Raw genomic sequence first — 21497 nt, forward strand, 5'->3', positions numbered from 1 at the left:
TAAGTATGTCATACTTAACTACCATGTTATCAATTCTTTTCATCTTTATTCTGTAATCCACTTATAGATATCCTTGCTGTCTCTCTTCCATCCCTTTGAATTAAATATCCACGAGGGTAGAAAGTGGTTCATTTTTTATCATTTTATCTCCAGCATCTGATACCGTGTTTGCCACATAGTAGGGGCTTAACAGATGCTTGTCTGCTTGAAGTTGCATGAAGGTAAATTCAAGCTTGATGTCAGCAAGTTTTTTCTGATGTCTTGTTGGAACTGTCCTAAAGCAGCACCTTAAGGGCTCGTGTGATTCCTTCTCTATGGATATCTTCAGGCAGAAGCCATACGACCACTTGTCAGGCCTGTTTAGTAGGGATTCCTGTCCGCTATGGGTTGGACTAGATGCCTGCCAAATATGGAATTTTGTAGTTTGGTGTCCACTCTGCAGAGTTCTATCTCCTTCCCCCTGAATTTGGTGTTCATTACCTCAGTAGGCAGAGAAAAGCCTGCAAATTAGCAGGCCTGGCTTTCGCAGGCCTGCCTACATTGGCTCTGCTTTGCCAAGGGTTCCTCTTGTTCTCTTCCTCCAAATCCCCACCTGCTTCGATGGCTTTTCCTTATCCATGGACACAGAGAGTACAAGTCTCTGCCTGTGGCAGAGCCAGAGCAACCCGCCAACATATAATCACAGAAAACCCCAAAGGAGTTCCAACGAAAGCTAAGAGATGATGTGTTTCCTTATGCTGGCAGCCCATTCCTATTCAGGCTACACTCCGATCCTCCGTCATCTCTTTTCAGCCCTGGGCAGGGAGGGTAGCTTTTATTTTCCTGGATGAATTAGTGTCCTATAGCTATCATCAGGGAAAACTGCAGCTGGGAAAGGAAGCAGTAATCACAGCTGTCCCCCGACTCTCCCCAGCCTGAGTTTGTACCTTTCAGCGCTTATCGAAGGTGGATGAAGGACACTAAGGTGGCTGGCTGTACAGGAAGGAACCTTCACTCATCCTGCAGTTAGATGTGGGGTCAAATTCAGGCTCTGCCATTTCCTAGCTGCGTCATTATGGGTTAAGTCTCTTTCTTTCTCTGAACCTTTTTCTTGCCCATCTGTAAAATGGTGGAAATAATACCTACTGCCTCACAGGACTGTGGTGAGGAAGGTGGAGGGCATAGATTTAGAGCTGGAAATGGAGCTCATCAGCCACCTGGTCCAGGCCCCTCATTTTACAGATTGGGAAACAAAGCCCAGAGTAGTTAATGGATTTGTTCAAAATTCATGCAGTTCTTAAGTAGTAGAGTTGGGATCTGACTTTACAAACCATAATGTGTGATACAAATGCGGGGCTATTAGGTGCCCAGGTACACCTGCTTTGCTCCACAAATTACAAGCATCACCGGTATGACCATACTCTGCCATTAAGGGAACTGTGCTTCATTTCTCTGTCCTGGCCTGGTGGAGGTTACTCCCTCTTGATATTCAGCAGAGACAATAGGGACATTAAACCAACCAACAGACAAACAACCCCACAGTTTTTTAAATAAACAAGTCAGGGAAAACCAAAGCAAAACAAGGTATAAAAGCAGAGAAGACAAGTTGAGAAGAGTCCTTACTCTGTGGCAGCTGAGGCCTAGCCACAAATCAACTTGACTGGCCTAGCCCATGGGGCTCTTACTTCCGTTACAAAATCATAGAATTTGAGGTCTGGAAGCCATAGGTAGACAATGGATGTAGACCCAGGTAGTTTTATTTTTAAAAAGGTAAAATCTGTTGGATATTCAGTCACAAAGGGCATTACTTTTGTTCATTAACCTAAGGAAACTAGAAGTTAATTTAAAATTTTAAAAATTAACAGCAAAATTATGTTTAACAAATGTATAAACTGCTAAGGATTCCTTTTAATCAAACCTTTACCCTAAAATTCAGAGCCACCTGTTTCAGACTTAATTTCTTGTATTAAAAAGGCATCTTTCCAACTGGACCTTGCATTTCTTAGTCCTGTGCTTTGTCATGAAGGGTCAGTGGTAGAGTATAAGGATTATACATGTTTCAAAAATGTAAAATATTAACTTTTCGCTTTCCTTGCCCATAGCAACCAGAACCTCAGGACTATATCCTATAGGCTGAGACAAGGAAAATTAGAGGAGGCAAAGGGGAAATGTGTATAGTTCTGGGGTTTACTGTGAACTTGGCTTTTTAAAAAAAATACTTTGATAACTGTATTTCAGTGTAAGTGGCTTCCTTTGTAATCCTATGTATTTATTTTACGTATTTAGACACATGATTCTGAGAAGAGCTTCACCAGACTGCCAAAGAGGGCCACAACTCAAAACAGGTTGAGAACTACTGGTCTTGTGGGTTTTTCCCTTACCTGGCTGCAGGCAGCTAGAGTCAGGAGCCTCCTGAACTTGGAAAGGAGAAGAGTGGACAGCCTACCACGACCCCAGTTGGAACTGTGTTCCACTAAACAGAAAAGGGCTTTTTTTGTGAGAGGGAGAAGGAGAATGGGGGGCAGCACTCCCACATATCCATAGCTTCCCCACCCCAGTAACCCACTGTGGATCATGGATATGAACAAATCTGAACTCTTCTATTTTCAGCCTACACTATCTCCGGGTTGATATGGGAGAGTGCAGTAACAACTGAACTGAAAGTCAGGGGACCTGGATTTGACTTCCACATTCATCATGTAGCTTTTATCAAGTTACTGCATTGCATAGTGGAAAGAATACCAGACTTAAAATAATTAGATCTGGGTTTGAATACTGATTCTTATGTTTATAACCTGTGTAAACTTGGCTAAGTTCCCTCTCTCTGTGCTTCAGTTTCCTCATATGTGAAATAAGAGGAGTTTGATTAGAGGGTGTCTAAGGAACCTTTTGGGGCAACTATCCCTGTTTGCAGATGACTGGGGTAGAGCCAGGACTGAGGCCATAGGATCATAGATTTAGAGCTAGAACTGACCTTAAAGGTCATCTAATGTAACACTTAATTTATGAATAAGGCAAATGAATCCCAAAAAGGTTAAATGATTTGCCCAAAGTCACCTAGGTAAATAATTGATTAAAGTTAGATTTGAACCTAGGTCCTTTGAATCCAAAGGATTCTAGGGCAGCTAGGTGGCCCAGAGTCAGGAAGACTCATCTTTCTGAGTTCAAATCTGGCCTCAGACACTTCTTAGTGTGTGACCTTGAGCAAGTCACTCAACCCTGTTTGCCTCAGTTTCCTCATCTGTAAAATGAGCTGGAGAAGGCAATGGCAAGCCACTCCAGTATCTTTGCCAAGAAAACCCCAAATGAGGCCATGAAGAGTTGGACAGTACTGAAACGTTTGAACAAGGAACCTTCTGGCTCTAAATCCTATGAATTTTGTGAACTCACCTTTAAAATGAAGATGCTAGATTTAGATGACTTCTGTGTCTCAGTTTATTCATCCATAAAATGAGGGGTTTGAACACAATGACCTTTAAGGTTCCTTCTAGCTTGTAATTTACAATTCTGCGATTTCTTCTAGCCTTAATATCTAGCTCTTCATTGATACCTTCATTGATAACTATTGGAGATGGCCTGGGGTTCTTGAAGTCTATGCAAACTCCACCTAGTTGCAAAGGTTTCAAATAGGACCTTTGATGGAATGTGAACTTGTAATCCAAGGATCCACCTAGCTAAATGAATTCTTTTTTTTTTTTTTTGGTGGGCACAGCAACCACATACTAAGGTATGGAAGAGTTCTGGTCCCTAATGGAAGAGTACCACTATGTAAATGAAATTACAGACCTTAAAAAAAAGCCACTTCCTTTCGTTTCACCCATCTTTATCTCATTCAGTAATCAAGGAGTACTCAGAGCTAAAGTAGGAGGGTTTAGTGACCAAGTCCATATGCCCCTATTCTCTTATGACTTACGAGAAAACCCTTCAACAGGTAGAAAAGAAAATAACACAGAATATCATCATTAGAAGTGACTTCAAAAGCCATCTAGCCAACCCCACTTGGACAAGAACTCCCTCTACAACACAGAGTCTTAACCTTTTGTGTGTCACAGACCCCTCTGGAGGCAGTCAAATGGAGCCCATAGATCCCTTCTCAGAATCATATTTATTGCCACATTTCACAAAAGAAATCATAAATTTCAGTTAGAAGTTAGTAAAAATAAAAATGTAATTTTTTTCCCCATTCAAATTCAGAGACCCCTTGAAATCTATAAGCCTCTTGGGGGCAGGGCTGGGGACCCCAGCTTAAGAACCCTTGCTCTACAATGTCCCTGACAAGTGGCTGTTGTGCCCTTCTGTGGAGTCCTCTCCTGAGGTGGGACACACTCCCTCTGCCCCACTCCTCAACAGCTTTCCTTGGTAGGAAGTTTGTCCTGGCCTCACTGGAGATAGCATGGAGCAGTGGAAAGAGTGGGGCCAGCCTTGGATTTATAGGACCTGAGTTTGAATCCCAGCTCTGCTACTACCTCAGACAAATCATTTGACTTCCCTGGGCTTCAGTTTCCCCATCTATAATATAAGGTTGCTGTTTAGTCATTTTTCTCCAGTCATTTCTGAGTCTTTGGGACCCCATGTGGAGTTTTCTTGGCAAAGATGCCGGAGTGATTTGCCATTTCCAGCTCGTTTGGCAGGTGAAGAAACTGCGGCAAACAAGGTGAAGTGACTTGCCCAGGGTCACATAGCTAGCAAGTGTCTGAGGCTAGATTTGAACTCAGGAAGATGGGTCTGGCCTGGCACTCTATCCACTCCTCCACTTAGCTGCCCCCCATCAAATAAGGAGGTTAGCCTAAATACCTTCTACATTTATCTTCCTATGATTCTAAGTCCAAATGCTTGTCTTTATAACTTCATCCATTGTTCCTAGTTTTGCCCCCTGGGGCCACGTAAAACAAGTTGAAATCCCTCTTCTCCTTGCCAATTCTTCAAATACTTAAAAACAGCTACTACTTCCTATACCTACATTGCTTCCCTCTCCCTCCACCAAACCCCTAAAGTCTTCTCCTCACAATGCATATTTCTTTTTTGAGCAAAAAGAACAGGGTTTTGTATTTTTTTTTTTGCTAGGCAATGGAGTTAAGTGAGTTGCCCAGGGTCATACCATCTGCATTTGAACTCAGGTCCTCCTGAATCCAGGGACAGTGCTCTATCCACTGTGCCACCTAGCTGCCCTCAGGATCTTGTATCTTTACCTACATTCCTTCTCAATTGTTTTTCCAGACTAAACAGGTCTTTCTCCACACCCCCCCCCTTCTTACAAATTCTTCCAGACCTATGATTTCACTAGGTTAGGGAACTTTAGGTGAGGAAGATGCTTCTACCTCTGATCAAAACCTGGTCCGCAATCCATAGTCTTAAGGGCACTGCTAGGGGCATAGGGAGGTTATGTGACTTGCCTAGGTTCATACTGCCAGGGTGCCTTGAGCTACCAGTCTTCAAAACCCATCACTATGCCAAATTGCCGCTCTGTCTCTCTGAAATCTGTCCTTATATTCCCTGGATCGTTACAGCAGCCTCCCTCTGACTGTCCTCCTATCTGGTAGTTTCTCCCCATTCCATTTCATCTCCCACACTGTGGCCAAAGTGATTTTCCTTAAGTGCAGATCTGACCATGTCACTCCACGACTTAACAACAATGGCTAACATTTAAGGTTTGCAAAGTGCTTTAAATATATTATATCATATGATCAATAAACTCTAGCGGTTTCCTATCGCCCCAAGGATAAAATATAAATAAAATACAAAGCTCTTTACGCCGTGGCCCCAACCCACCTATCCAGCCTCACTGTGGAATTACTCTTCCTGCACTCTGTAATCCAGCCAAACTGATCTTCTCTGTTCCTCATCCACCAGACTGCAGATCCCAACAATGGCCACCCCAACTCCCCTTTTCTAGAATACATTCCCTTTTCAGCTCTGCCTACCTGAATCCACTTCTCCCTTCAAGATGCAACTCGGGCACCACTTTTTTTCATGAAGCGTTCTCTAACAATCCCCACAACTGCTAGTGCCCTCCCTCCCAAAACACCAGATTGTTAACTACTTTGTATTTCTTTTCTTGATACTTATTCTGTGTACACTAACACGTGCGTTTATTGTTAGAAATGCAAGCTTGTTTTGAATAGGGAAATTTTTCACTCACTGTCTTTGTACTGTCTTAGCACAGTGCCTGGGACATAAAAGCTGGTTCACTGAACCTCCTTCAGATACAATCTTCTTCCTGAGGTGAGCATGAAGAATTTCCAGTTCAGATGTGACATGGTTGTCAAGGTAAGGGGTGTGTTTCTTATTCTGTTTCTAATACTATTCCTGATGATGCCTTTTGGACTAATCTCTTCAGAGAACAGTATTCAATGATTTCCAGATTCCCGTTCCGTATCACACACAGCACCTCACTCAGAGTATGTCATCCTATGAGTACTTTGGGAGTGCTTTCCCCTAAATGCACCCTTTGTTACTTGCCTACATTTTCTGTCACTTTCCTCAAAAGTGAAGGTCTTGAGACCTTTTTTTTTTTTAACCATCTCTCTCCCTCATACTCTTGGGTATGCATGAGCTAAGTTTCACCTGCAAACTTAAAGGTGCAGCCTTTTTCTTTCTGGACATTTACAGAAACATTCAACAAGATGGATGCTGGTGCTGAATTCTGGATAGATAAATCGACCGATCAATCGAAAAACCCAAACATATATTAAGTGCTTTCCACGGGCCAGATGCTGTACTAGGGTCACAACGATAAACGTGGAACGGTCCCTCCTCTTAAGGAGTGTACATTCTAATGGGGAAGACAACACGCGCATGTACAAGTGTATGATGTGCAGGTATGTATAAGCACATGATGGCTTTTTGGATGGAAGCGCTAACAGCTGAGGGTTCAGGAATGGCATCATGTAGGAGGCGCTGTTTGAGCCGGGCTTTGAGAGGACTATACCAGGCGGAAGCGAGGAGCGAGTAAGTACATTGAAATGATGGTGGGCAGTCTGTGCATACACACAGGGACAGGAAATGGAAGGCCAAGTTTAGGGAACTGCCTGTACGCCAGTTTGTCTGGACCACAGAGTGTGTGAAGGAGTGTAATATATAGTGAGGCGACGAAGGTAGCCAGGTTTGAGGGGATTCAAATGCTAAACAAGGGAATCTGTATTTTGTCCCAGAAGTCACCGGGAGCCACTGTAGTTTACTGATGGTGAGCAAAGAACGAGGTGTCCCTCCCAGCCCTCTATTCATTCAAGAAACATTTAGTAAGCATTTCTCATTTATAAGGCCCACCCTTATCATCCTTCTGTGATGTCTCACCGTGGCCTGGAAGCGACCCCAGGTTTTGAAGGTTGTGACAGGGCTGTGCAATGTCTAGTAGGCCCTTCAAGTGGGAGACCTTTTGAGTTCTGGCTTGCAAACTCACTGAATGTGTGCCTATCATCCAAGGAGCGGCCTAACTAAACGTGGTCAGGCTCATTATCAGAAAGGTGGTCACCAAGTCCTCGGTGAAATGGATTTGGAGCCTATTGTGACACTGGCCCTCGACCTGGCCTTGGGTCAACTACTCTCTAGGCTAAGGGTGGAGAATCTGCGGCCTCGAGGCCACATAGAGCCCCCTAGGTCCTCAAGTGTAGCCTTTTGACTGAATCCAAGTTTTACACAACAAATCCTTTTATTAAGGGATTCCAGCTCTGAATCTATGAACCTAGGACCTATTTTGGGGGAAGGTGACAATGACTATTGAAACCATCTACTAAAGAGGGAGTGAGTTAGGAATTGCTTCAGTGGAGGGAGTATACAGAAATGTAATATAAACGCTTTTGAATAACTGTAGAGATTATGTACAATGCATCGTGTTAAAGATGTTGGGGAGCTAGAAACTTGTGACATGGACTTGCTGTTCAATGGTTTCAGTCATGTCCAGCTGTTTGTGAACCCATTTGGGGTTTTCTTGGCAAAGATACTAGAGTGGTTTGTCATTTTCTTCTCCAGCTCATTTTACAGATGAGGAGACTGAGGCAAAAAGATTAAGTGACTTGCCCAAGGTCACACTGCTAGTAAGGGTCTCAGGCTGGATCTGAACTCAGGAAGATGAGCCTTCCTGACTCCAGCCCTGGCACTCCATCCACTGCACTTCTTAAGTCACTACTCTGCTAAGGGACTCAAGGGCAAACAACCAAACCAACCAAACTAACCCAAACCACTTTCCTTCTGAAAAGGAGCCTACAGTCTTATTACGAACTTCTAATCCGTAACTCCCTTAGGTAAGTGGCCACTTATCTCTACTCTTTGTTTCCTGATTTTTACAAGTTCGTTCTTTCAAGGTGAAATAGTCCTTCCCCAAATCTCAGGCTAACTTTTTTTTCTTGTTGTTGTAGTTGTTTTGAAAGGAATCTTTAGTCATCATCTAATATGTCATTTTAAAAATTATTATATTTAAATCGTGAGGGAGAAAAATTCTCAATGCCAATAAAAAGATAAGAGAAGAAAATCATGTTTAAGAGTAACTTACAAAAACAATGAGAACACCTATCCATCAGGAGTTTAATTTTTCATGAACAGGCTAAATTCATGACAGTGAAAAATTCACGACTGTGACCAGACTAGACAAATCCAAAATGTCATCTTGGATTACATCTGCCAAGCCACCAGGGCCATCACCTTTTATTCAACTGGGTTGTTCTAGTCCTTTCATTTATCTAATATATTGACCTAGGCTATCTTTGTGGTGATCTTCCATATGTGAGATTAACTATACTGTTCCAATAAAAAAAAAAAGCCAAGCCAGCCCAGAAATCTGAAATTATGTCATAAATGGCCAAAGCAGTTCATCCTTTTTTTTTTTCTTTTGGTGAGGCAATCAGGGTTAAGCGACTTGCCCAGGGTCCCACTGCTAGTAAGCGTCAAGAGTCTGAGGCCGAATTTGAACTCAAGTCCTCTTGACTCCAGGGCTGGTGCTCTATCCACTATGCCACCTAGCTACGCCCATCATATTTCTAAAAAAAAAGATCCAATGTGGTTTATAATTAGGTAAGTCTCAACTAGTAAAATCGGAGAATCTCAGAACTGTATATAAGAGGTCAGACAATGCAGGCATAATGGAAGGGGAACTGGACTTGGGAGTCTAGAGAACCCTGATTTGGATTCGAACTCTTTTGCTTGTGATGCACGTGCCCCAGAGCTCTCTGGGTCTCAGTCTCCCGTAAAGCGAAGGGATGAGACTTTATATAAGGTCCCTTTCACCTCTCCATCCTAAGAGCCTAAGAATGCCGCTTCACTAGGACTTTTACCTACTACTCCTAGTTCTACTCTCTGGGGCCAAGTAGACAAGGCTAATCCTTTTTCCACACAAACTGATACATACACCCCCCCCCTTCTACCTGTATATATACACATACATACATATAATATACATATGTACATATAGATATACGAATGTTTTTATATATATACATTATACATACACATGTACATACATATATGTATTCATGTGTGATTCTATAAAAGTCATTTAACCTCTCAGGTGTTCTAGACTCTCGAAGATGATAAATTATATTGATAAGAGTTTCATCTGGGAATCCAGATGAAGTCCGCTGAAATCACAGATCCAGTTGATAACCATATCTATATGAGACATATTCACACACATATATTTGATATAAATATACCTACAGATATAGTACACCCATTGTTATGGGCTTCTTATAGAAATACATGCACATATTTATAAACACACTTGAAGACTAACATCCAAGGATTTTTTAAGTGCAATTCAGAAAGAGGGCATTAGATGGTGCTGTGTAACCACAAGTTTTGCTTTATAAAATTCCAAATTCCTAAGCACAGAACCTTTCTGAAAGAAGAAACAATTATGCTGGGGATATGAAAATGCACTTTTTATATAATGGGGAATCTGTCCTTTCAATGGGACCATAAAAAGTATGCCTTCACATCCCATAAAAGTTGCCAAAAAGTCCCCACTAGAAAGCTCCAACAGCCACCCAAGCCAAGGCAGAACTTCCTAAGTTGCTTCTCGGAATCTTTGGCTGCCAAACAGGGCTTTTGTGCACTTCACCTCCATGTCCTGATGTCACAACCAGCAGGAGCAGCCCCAGGCTAAATAAACAGTAAGCCCCATTTTTCAACACACAAACACATAAAGATGTCAGCTCAAACTGTTTACTAATTAACACTTAAAAAGACACAAATTAGATATGCGTGGCTAAGAGCAATTATAATCAAGACGAATTTCTCTAGTCATCTGGGAACTGAAAAAAATGCCTAATTGCTGGAACCAATGTTTTAAAAACTGAAATCATGCCAGTTAGCAAATATGTTCATTTAAAGAACATTTCATGTGACTACACCCTTGAGAATTGACTACAAACATGAGAACAAGGAAAAATATTTCGGTATAAAATTAAAATTTTAAGCTCCCTTAGATTTACAACTTCTTCATTAAAGATGTCGGCAAACAGCAGCCCATAAAAACCTGTAGCAATTAAGTGGTTAAATGAACTGCCTCCCTTGTCAATTTTAAGGGAGTGATTAATATTAGATGTTCACTTTACTAATTAGATTCTCCCTAGTCTTTCAGTTTAAAGTCAAGTTAAAATGGAAGTTGGCTTGTTCCATAGAAGGTTCTCCTTGGGAAGGGTAGTAGGCTAATGAGGATTTAATGATGTTCATTCATTCAACAAATATTTATGCAGCTCCTACTATGTGCTAAGTGTTGGGGAAGGTACAAAGATTAGGTCAAACAGTCCCTGAGCCATAATGTAATTTTCAATTTAGTAGGAAGTAGTTGGCAAATGACCCATAGTTAATAGGCAGCCATGCTGCATGTGGAAGAGCACTAGATCAATAGTCTGAGGACTTGGATTTGAATTTTGTCTCTATTTACTGTTTGGCCCTGCATAAAATATTTTGACTTCTCTCTCAGTTTCCTCACCTGCGAACTAGATGATGGACAAAGTCTCTTCTAGCTCTGAATCTATGAATCTGATGCTACCTTTAGGATGGCTTCTATGCAGGGGTGTGCTGGTAAATCTGTAACAACTGGCTGACCAAAAAAAAAAAATGTACACATGACATACTTTTAAGTTTGATCTGTATCATTAACATTTTATCCATTTGCTTTCTGAAGTCTAGAAATCAACAAAACAATAAGTCAAGATGATTTCTAAGATGTAAATGCTCGCACTAAAAATTTAACAATCACCTCTTGGCCAGCTTCAGCACATCTGTTACGTCACATGATACTACTTAACACCTCTCTCTTTGTGGAAACTCTCCCTTCCTTGTATTTTCTTGACAGGATACTGTCTTGGTCCTTCTTCCTTCTCTCCAATTGGTCCTTCTGTGTGTCCTCTGTTGATGTCTCACCCTTCTCTGGTCTCCTAACTGCATTTTATGTACTAGGGGGAAGCCTGAGAACAATAATTTTCTATGAAAGTGCCACAGTGTGTTTGGTGAATTCTTTATAGTGAGATAAAATTATGAAAGAAGTTGGTTCAGTTGAGTGGGATACATTATCATGAGGCAGGAAACATGGGTTCAATTCTATTTCTAACACTTACTAGCTATGGGACCAATTCACTTCATTTCTCTGTGCCTCAATTACCTCATCTATAAAACGAGGTTTAATAATCTCTACACTACTTCCATCATAGAGGTGTGGTAAGGAACTTTTTAAACCTTAAATACTCTAGAAATGAGAGCTGCTATTATAACACAGCCCTTTCGTTAGATCCACAAATAAAATCGTGCTTAAAAATGGATTTGGGCCATTTGTTTACAGTGTGAAAGCAGTAATTTATTCTGTCTGTTGAATGCACTTTCCTGGAAACAATCTGACAGCATGGAATGGAAATGAAGGTAGAAAGACAGACCAGCCACTGTGGAAGCTTAATGCAGGCGACTGTCCATGGTCAGGATTACTCTCCTTTATGGAATGGAGCAAGTTGTTAATGAACTAAATGGCACCATGACTTTCAGCAGAGGCAGTGGCGGCGGCTGCTTGTGTGCTGTTAAAGGAGGAATGAAAAGCAGGCAGTGAACAAAGGTAGGAGAAAAGCACTGGATTATCTAAGGACATTTCTGTCTGGAATGCAGTGCCAGGGAAAATCCCATGCTGCCTGTGATGTGGAAGCCATCAGATCCAGGATAATGGAACTATTGCTTGCAAGGGAAATAAAGAGACACAGAAATTCAGAATATTTATATGCACATCTATCCATCTTCAGAGAAGATGCTTCATCAAAAGAATAAATTATGGTATATTAATGTAATGGAACACTATGGAAGGCTATAAAAATGAAGACTATGAAAAATATAAAGAGAGATGGAAAGACTTATATGAAGTGATCCGAAGCGAGGTCAGCAAAATAAAAACAAGCACAGGCGATAACCACATTTTAAAAATGAAAGCAATGAAACTTTCTAGGCACACAGAGAGCAGGATTCAAGACAAGAAGGGGAACAAATAGATGGTCATTGTTCTGATTTCACTAAAATTGGTATTTGTGTTTTTTTATTTGTATTTGTTGAGAGTGATATTGTTTATTAGTTTAAAAAAAGAACTTAGGTTGTATAATTTAATTTTTTCATGACTCCAGAATAGAGAAAATTTTTCTGGAGGTTAAGTATTAGGATGAATGTTTTTCTTGGTGAAAAAATCAACCTTAAGTTACTTCCAACCTGCCACCCTTTCCTACCCCCTTCTGAGAAAAATACAACAACACAGATATTTAGGGTTTTGTAATACATTGCCCCAAAGAATTTCCATTTCTTCAGGAAGGCATTCCCCCCCACCACTCCCACCCATTCAGCTGTCCACCCATGGCTGAGCCATCAAAGGCCTAAGTGGAAGGTGACCATACATTCACACTCCCATGACTGGCACTATTCTACCTCAGATTAATTTACTTGCACTCTGGGAGGACTGAGGGCAGTTAAGTCTGAACCAAGTAGGGTAGAGTACAGGGGGATGTTTATTTAGGTAGCCAAGGTATAGTGAACCTGGACTTGAAGCCAAAGAAACATGGGTTTAAATCCCAGGTTCTGCATTTACTGACTAGTGATTTTGAGCAAGTCACTTCATTTCTCTGAGTTTCAACATCCTAATCTGTAAAATGGGATGATAACACTTACAGTGTACTCTCTACCCATCCTTCAAAAGATCCTCATTTTTGTCAGCATGGCTATCCCAGTTGTTGACAAATAGCAACCCCTCCATGCATTAGCCATCTTCAGATGTGGCCATGGCCAAAAAAATTATCTCCAACCTTTTGTTAGTGAAAACAGCAGAAAATGGAGGACCTAGGAGTAAATGATGGGCTCTGCTACTTACTGCCTGAATGATTTGGAGTAATTCATTCACCTTCTCTGGCCTTGTTTCTTCCTCTGTAAAACTGAAGAGGGAGGGAGGGCTGGACAAGGCATTACTGTCCCTTCTACCTCTAAATCCTATGATAAGACTCTCTACATTTAACTAATGTGGGCCTCTGCGCTCTTGCTCTCTCTGTCTCTCTCTCACACTCACACACACACACACACACACACATACACACACTCTGAAAGCCTTCCCAGCTTTGTAGGACCTGCCAGACTTTGTCCTCTACTGGCTTAACCCTTAAGGACCTCTGGTCACTGCCCATTCTGTGGTAAGGCACTGGATGGAGATGTCAGCATACAGATATAATTAGGATCAAGCATAGGGAAGAGTATGTTTGTGGAGGCAGGGCAGGAGGGTTGGGAGAAAACAGAGTGATAGCTTTTAAAGTTTCCTTTTCTTTCTTGATCACATCTTCAGTCATTTCATGTAAACCAGTAATACCAATAGATGTCTCTAAAATGTGTAAGATGCCCATTTTTCAAAGCTGTTCTTTGCCATATGCTCTTAAGATGAAACAAGTCAATCCAAAATCAAGGGGGGAAGTGGCTTATCCAAACTCACACGGCCAGGAAGTGTCAAAGCTGGGATCTGAACCTACATCTCCTCTCCAATGTTTTCCCATTGTCTCTCATTACTTACCTTATCTCAACAGTTGGCCAAGTTAGGATTCACCTGCAAATTCTGCGCTGTTGAGCTCTTTTTATAGGAACCAGAGATCCCTAGTGGATCAGGAAAGCCCACCTAGTCACGCATGAGATGGGAACCACAGACATTCCTTGCTTCCGATTTGCCAGCATTTAAAGTAGGGAAGTTTTTGTATGTGACTGGAAACTGTTGAGTATCCTGTGCTGGCTTGTGGTCTGCCTTTATTTCCATCCTACCTTCTAGTGGTCACAGACTTCATCGTCGGTACCCTACAGGTCCCTGGGAACCTCAAGAACACAGCATTTCAAAGGTGGGAAGGTCCTTAGAATGCAAAATGTCAAAGCTGGAAGGGATATTAGAGATCAAGTGTTCTGACTTCTTTATTTTAAAGACAAGGAAACTGAGGCCCAAAGAAGGACAACAAATTGCCCAAGGTGACAGAATGAGCAACCAGTAGAGTTGGGACTTAAACCTAGGCCTACAGACTGAAGACCCAGTGCTCTTCCCCCTAAATCATGCTACTTCAAGACCTAGGTAATAAAGACTGGCACCTCAGCTATCAATAGGCTGGAGATCCCTTATAACAGACTATGCACCACACTGAACTATTAAGGCAGCTAGCTAGGACAGCTAGATAACATTTGTAAAGTGCTTAGCACTGTGCCCAGCACATAGTAGGTGCTTAATAAACATGTCTTTCCTTCCTTTTCTTCCTCCTTCCCTCCCTCTTTACTTCCTTCCTTAGCTCCCTTCTTCCCTCCTTCCTCCTTTCCTTCCTTCCCTTTCCCCTTTCCTTTCCTTTCCTTTCCTTTCCTTTCCTTTCCTTTCCTTTCCTTTCCTTTCCTTTCCTTTCTTTCCTTTCCTTTCCTTTCCTCTTTCCTTTCCTTTCCTTTCCTTTCCTTTCCTTTCCTTTCCTTTCCTTTCCTTTCCTTTCCTTTCCTTTCCTTTCCTTTCCTTTCCTTTCCTTTCCTTTCCTTTCCTTTCCTTTCCTTTCCTCTTTCCTTCCTTCTACACTTTGCAACATGTTGAATGAATAAGCCAGTTTTCTCTTGTTCTTAGATATGTCCTTTATAAAGTTACTAATCAAATGCTAGTAAGGGAAGATTCTATTGTTATCATCTGACACTGTGACCTTCAACTCATCACTGAATTATGGAATCCTAACAGCTACAAGGACCTTAGAAGTCATTTGATATCCAAATCACTTCTACAGCACTCCTGACATATGGTCATCATGGTGCATTTCACAAAGGGATTAATAAATGCTTGTTAAATGAATAAATGAGTGAATTTGGCCTCTGCTTGAACAGCAGCAATAAGGAATAACTATTATAATGTTAACTTCCTTCTCTCACAATGTCTCATGTGCCATCTCCACTTTCTCTGGGTATTTCACGTGCACCGAATGTGCAAAACTATTTTTGTCTCTTCTGTACCTGCTCCAGGTACTCTCTGTGCACTGAATGTAAATGTAAATGCCTTTTGCCTCTTCTTCACCTGTTCCAGGGAGCAGCAGATCCCAATAGCTTGCTGTTTGCTACCAGAGAAGCCTGAGGTGTGGTGGAAACTTCACTGGACTGAGTCAAGGAAGAGTGGATATGAGTCTTAGCTCTGCCACTAACTTGGGTGAACTGGGTAGGTGCTAGTATTATCTCTATTTTACAGAGGAGGAAAAAGAGGCTGAGAGGAGTTAAAAGACATGTTCAGGGTCACACAGCTAGTAAGTATCTGAGACAAGATCTAAACTCAGATCCTCCTGATTCTTAGTCTAAAGCTCTTCCAATTTGAATGTTCTAGATTCCAAAAAGTTCCTTAGAGTAGAGCATCTGAAATTCAACTTGTACAGAAAAAGACAAAAAGAAAGGTGAAAAGATTCAAAAACAGGTCATGTGAAGATCTAAGAACATGCAGAAGGAAAGACTTAGCAGGGATATGAGAGCTGCTTTCACGGATGTGAAGAGCTGCCTGTTCTGACTGGTCTGAGATGGTGGGACCTGAGGAGGCAGTGTGGGGAAGTCACAGGAAGGTAGATTTCAGTACAACGTAGGAAAGCTTTGGCTGCAGCAATGGAACAATTGGTTTGACAAGACAGTGAACTTCCTATCATCAGATATCTTCGAGCAGTGGCTGCTGGGATCATCGTCCGGTGGGGGGTGTTTGGTGGGGATTGGGCTTGATGATCTCGGAGTTCCAGGTCTCCACGATCCAAAGCAAAAGATGTGCAGTGAGCAGAGGAAAATCCAGGGCAGAGAAACTACCTATCCTGCTCTTAGCATACTTTCCCAAACGTGTACCCACATTTGTAAAAAAAGGAGCTTGTCTTCCAAAAACTTTCATTGGAATGAGAAAAAAAAAGAATGAAATAAAAGGCAAACATCTTAAGAAGAGGTCATTTAGTCACATCCTGACATTCAATTTAAGTTCAGCAAGGGGATGATTAGCAAACAGATAACCCCATTACAAAACTGTGAGATAGCTTTTCAATTTTTTCTAGCAAGCTTGCATTTTGGACTTAAGTGGTCATAGGAATAGACTCCTGGTTCCTTTATTAAGGAATTCCAGGAGACAGTACTGCAGAGAAACACTGTGTAAACAAAGCCCATCCAGACGTCATGGGTCGTGAGATTTAGAGCTGGAGGGAACCTCTGAACACTAAAATGTTAGAGCTAGAGGGGACCTCAGAACACAGAATAACAGAACTAGAAAGGAGATAAGACATAATCTCACTGAACCCCCTCATTTTATAGGTGGCAGTGACTTGCCCAAGTAACAGTAAGTAAAGTGGCAGAACTAGGGCTTGAACCCAGGTCTCTGGACCCCAAATCCTGTGCTTCTTCTTCTGCACTTTCAGTCCAACTTGCTCTTTCATCTAACTTAACTGACATAATACCACCTGTAGAAGTAGAATTTAAAAGTCCAGAAATGGATATTATGGAAGGCAAGACGACATCTGTCATGGTTTCATACCCTATTTGATTTTAATAACCTGTTCCTCCCCCCTACCCCCTGCTAATTTTCACCAAGCCAGTAGTTATAAGCTCTATTTAGTACTTGGTCATCTTGTTAATTTCCTTAAGCACAGAATTTGGATCTGCTCCATTTCATCACTCATAACATATAATAATAATAGTAATGCTGTCTTCTGCATACAAAGATGATGTTGCTGACCCACCATCACTAGGGCATACTTTCGTAGATTTTTTTTTTCAGTAACAGTGATGTGTTTGCCCTGATCTGTTCTACTATCTTGTCCTCCCATCCCACCCCCACCTCAGCAATATCTAGCCAAGGGTATTAAATTTTCGAAGGCATGGAACAGGGAGCCATTAACTTGCCAAGATGGGAGCCAAACCCATGACCTTAGTTTGCACTGTGCTCTAATCAAGTCTCCTAACCAGTCATTATACTTGGCACACTGAACATTCAGAAAACGAAATTCCAGTGGACACCAGAATATTCATGAGGCTTTATTCTCTTATTAAGAAATAGGATATTTACAGTGAGGTAAATAAAAATGACACTTTTGTAGTACTTTAAGGTTTACAAAACTTACTTTGCAACAATCTTGGAAGGTAAGCAGGGCAAGGATTATCATGTCCATTTCACAAAGGAGGAAAGAGATTCTCCAAAAGGTTTAAATGAGCTGTCCGTGGTTATGAACTGGAGCCAGAATTGGTATGTGAGTCTTCTGACCCTATGCCCAGAATTCCTTCTGCTACACTATGCTGGCTCCTACAAGGATAAGTCATCTAAAGGAAGAATGACAGGGGAGACCCTAGACTCCCTTTGGGAGGCAATCCTTGAACAAGCTTCATCTGTGCAAAGTCCAACTCAAATCTCATCTCCTCCTTGAAGATTTCCCTGATCCTCTTAATGACATACATTAAGTGCTATAAAAGACACCAAATTTAAAAGAAAATGAACCAAAAAGAAGGTGGGCTGGTCAAACAGCAATAACAAAGGATCATAATAACAACTGCTAACATTTTTAATAGCATCTTAAAGTTTGAAAAGCCATATATATGTCTGTCTATCTCTGTTTATTTTGCTATCATCTCATTTAATCCTTATGACAACTTTGATGTAGTCGCCAATAAAATTACCATTTTATAGATAAGAAAATTGAGGCTGATAAAGGTTAAGTGACTTGTCCAGTCAAACAACTGGTAAGTGTTCGAGGCAAGATTCAAGCTCAGGTTTTCCTGACTCTATGTCCAACATGCTATCCAACTAATACATGGATAATTTATGTTCTGCAGTGGTAACCATGTAAAGTTAAGAGGCCCATAAGGAAGGCTCCTCACACAGATATTGGATATAGAAAAGAACTGAACACAATGAAGGCATAAATGGAATTGTGGTCCATACCAATGGAAGAAGTGCTCAAATCCATTAGATGACAGATCCAGTAAAGTATCATAGTTATTTAATTCAATTTAATAAGCATTATTAAGCATTTATTACAGATAAGGCATCGAACTAGGAATACAAAGACAAAAATTAAAAATAGTCCCTCCCCTCAAGGAGTTTATATTCTACTGAGGCATATAATATGTAAACAGATTTTTTTTTTAAAAAGATAAGTTGAGTAAAGAGGGATCAAAAAATATTTTCTGTAGGAGGTGGTCCTTGAACTCATCCTTGAAAGAAACTCCAGATTGTAAAAGGCAGAGGTGAGGAAAGAGGGCATAGTAGGCAGGGGAATGGTCTGGGTAAAGGTACAGTGCCAGGTGTACAGTAAACCTGGGTTTAGAGAACATTGTCAGTTCACCTGGAACACAGAGTGTATGATAGTAAAACCCTTCTGGCAAGATCAGACAGAGCCATATAATGAAGTACATCAAGGGCTAAGTTGATAGATTCATGTTGCCTAGAGACAATAAGGAGACCACTGAAGACTTTTGAGCAGGGGAGCAGCATGGTGAGATCTGCACTTTAGCAAAATTATTTTGGCAGTCGTGTGGAGGACTGGTGGGAGACCTGAGAGATTTGTAATAATTAGGAGGCTATTGTGATAGGCTAGGTGAGAGGTGGAAGGCCTGAACTAGGTGCTGGTGGTGAGAAGGGGACAGATGCAAGAGAAAGGTGTCATGGAGGAAGAATGGACAACACTCGGTAACTGATTGTGTATAGGGTGTGTGTGGAAGGAGCAAGCGGAGGGAGAGTGATGGCGACTGAAGTTCTGAATCGTGAAGTCGAGGAAAGTTTGGAGGTGTGGGAAGAAAATGACTGATGGACAAGTGGAGTCTAAAATACTTGATGTTCAGGAGGTACCTGGTGATATGGGACTAGAGGGATTAGCTACCTGTATATGAGAAGAAAGACTCTATCATCTTTCATCTTTAGATGTGCCTTAGCGCATTTCAGAGTTAGGGCCTGGACCTGTGATTTCACTGGCACACGGAAGTGCCAACGAGAAAGTGACTTCTAACGCAAGCTGGCACCCTTGTTGTGCCCTCTAGCCTCAGACAGCAGCCTCCAGCAGGTATCAGCAAATCACAGCCCAAGGGCTACCTCCACTCAGGCCACTCCCTGTATGGCCTATGAGGGAAGAACAGCTTTTCTTAGCTTGTGATACAGGATGAAGCTCCACTCAAGCAGCTGTAGTGTATGTACTGACACCTAGCCTAGAGCACTGAGAAGCTAGTGACTTGCCCAGGGTCACACAGCCAGGATGTACAGAGGCAGTGCCTGAAGACAAGTCTTTGGGTTTTAAAGCCAGCTCTCTTCACTAGGCTGTACTGCACACAGCAAACACTTGATAAATGCCTGTTCAGGGCTGAATGACATCAAAGACCCAAACTTCTCAAGGGATCCTAAAATTCCACAAAGAGATGGGACCTCACAAACTAACCTACCCCATACTTCAATCAGGAATCACCTCCACGGCAAGGGGAGAAATAGGACATAGCATATAGAGTACCGGATTTGGAGTTAAAAAGAGATGGGTTTGAATCCTGACTCACTCACTCACTGAACAGAGTTCCCAACTTGGGTTCAGGACGTCTGGGTTCAAAACCCATTTCAGACACTTACAGCTTTATGACCCCGGGCCCAGTCACTTAACCTACTCCTTGAAATAACGGAATTAGAGTTGGTGGCCTCTAAAAGCCCTGTCAGCTCTATGTCCGTGATCTTCTCGGTGACCCTGGCCGACTCACTTCACTTTGCTGAGCCCTGTGTTTCCTCACCTGAAAATGGGGTTAATAATAGTGCTTATTTCCCAGGGCTGTCGTGGGGTCAAATGAGATGATGTATGTCAAATGTTTCACATCCATGTGTGTACAGCATCGTATAAATGTGAGCTACTGTTAACATTCCTGACAGAGAGCTCTCTAGCTTCTGCTCCAGTTCCCTCCGGTTGGGGGGAACTCATTAACTCCTGAGGCAAAGAATTTCATTGTTAGGGAGGTAGGTTTTTTGTTTGTTTGTTTTGTTTTGTTTTCCTTTAAATCAAGCCCGTGAAGGATGCAGCCTTGGGCAGAAACCTGCCTCCCTCTCACTTTCCTCCATTCACCCATTACTTCTGGCTTTGCCCTCTGGGGCCAAAGAAAGGAGCCCCACCCCTCTTTCACACTCCAGCTCTTCCCTAAGGGGAAACATCTCACTGCCCTTAATTCTCTTCCACTCTAAGTTAAATCCTCCTAATTCCTCAAACTGATCCTCATATGATAATGGGCAGCTTTCTTTGTGGGATGTGCTACAGCTCCTCAACGTCCTTCCTCAAACGTGGTCCCCCGGACCTCAGACTCCAGAAGGGGTATGTGACATTTGCGTACATAACTGCTAGTGTTCTTCCTCCCGGACTGCCTTGCACTTAACTACTTTGTTTTTATTTGTATTTATTCACTTTACATTTATTCTGCATATAATTAAATATACCTGTCATCTCCTCCAATAGAACATACACTCCTTGGGAAGGAGGGTTATTTCATTCTTCATATTTGTACCTCTGGTGCCTAGCACAGTGCCTGACACATAGTAGCAGCTTAATAAATGCTTGTAGATTGATCTGCCCCTTCATGTATGTAACAAACTGTGTTCCTGTGTTGCTGACCGAAGGAGCAGCCCCTCATAACACTGCCAAAGACAATGCAAAGAAAAGGAATACGCGGCTATTTGTTGTCTCAGCTGCTAACTCCTGTACAAAGCAGGGAACCCTAGAGAAATACTGTAAGCAGTCCTTTATTGGGGGGAAAACCACAAGGGAATTTTCTTCATTTCTGGGTTAGCATTATACAGTTCTCCCTCCCCTGCCAAAGTGACCTAAAATCTATATATGACAATCAGCTTCTTCTTTTTTTTTATGATTTACTGAAAATCAAAGACAAAATAGGCCTTTTTTTTGTTGTTGTTTTTGTTATGACAGGTTTAGAAATTTGTTGTACTACATTGATTCAATTTTCCTTGATTTCAGCCATCTTTCAATAAAAAAACCTGATTCTGCTAGCTGAGAATACAAGAAGAAAACCCAAAGGGAACAGAGAATATTGAAATGGTT

At 41.7% G+C, this 21497-nt stretch overlaps 1 protein-coding gene across 8 annotated transcripts in view; it reads right to left on the minus strand.

Annotated features, from left to right (window-relative positions):
• Positions 1-21497, minus strand: part of MVB12B (multivesicular body subunit 12B) — a 290946-nt gene that overhangs the window by 20379 nt on the left and 249070 nt on the right. For 3 of the 8 annotated variants that reach the window (XM_078150118.1, XM_078150116.1, XM_078150117.1), the window contains exon 10: positions 17449-17886. The exons of 2 other annotated variants lie outside the window; for them this stretch is intronic. In XM_078150118.1, the coding sequence (XP_078006244.1) occupies positions 17746-17886 (141 nt within the window). In that variant the 3' untranslated portion in view covers positions 17449-17745. 3 more of the 8 variants (XM_078150122.1, XM_078150123.1, XM_078150119.1) reach the window with 3 other exon arrangements.

Source organism: Phascolarctos cinereus, unplaced genomic scaffold (assembly GCF_003287225.1).
Source record: "Phascolarctos cinereus isolate Bilbo 61053 unplaced genomic scaffold, phaCin_HiC Scaffold_2;HRSCAF=192, whole genome shotgun sequence".
NCBI lineage: Eukaryota > Metazoa > Chordata > Mammalia > Diprotodontia > Phascolarctidae > Phascolarctos > Phascolarctos cinereus.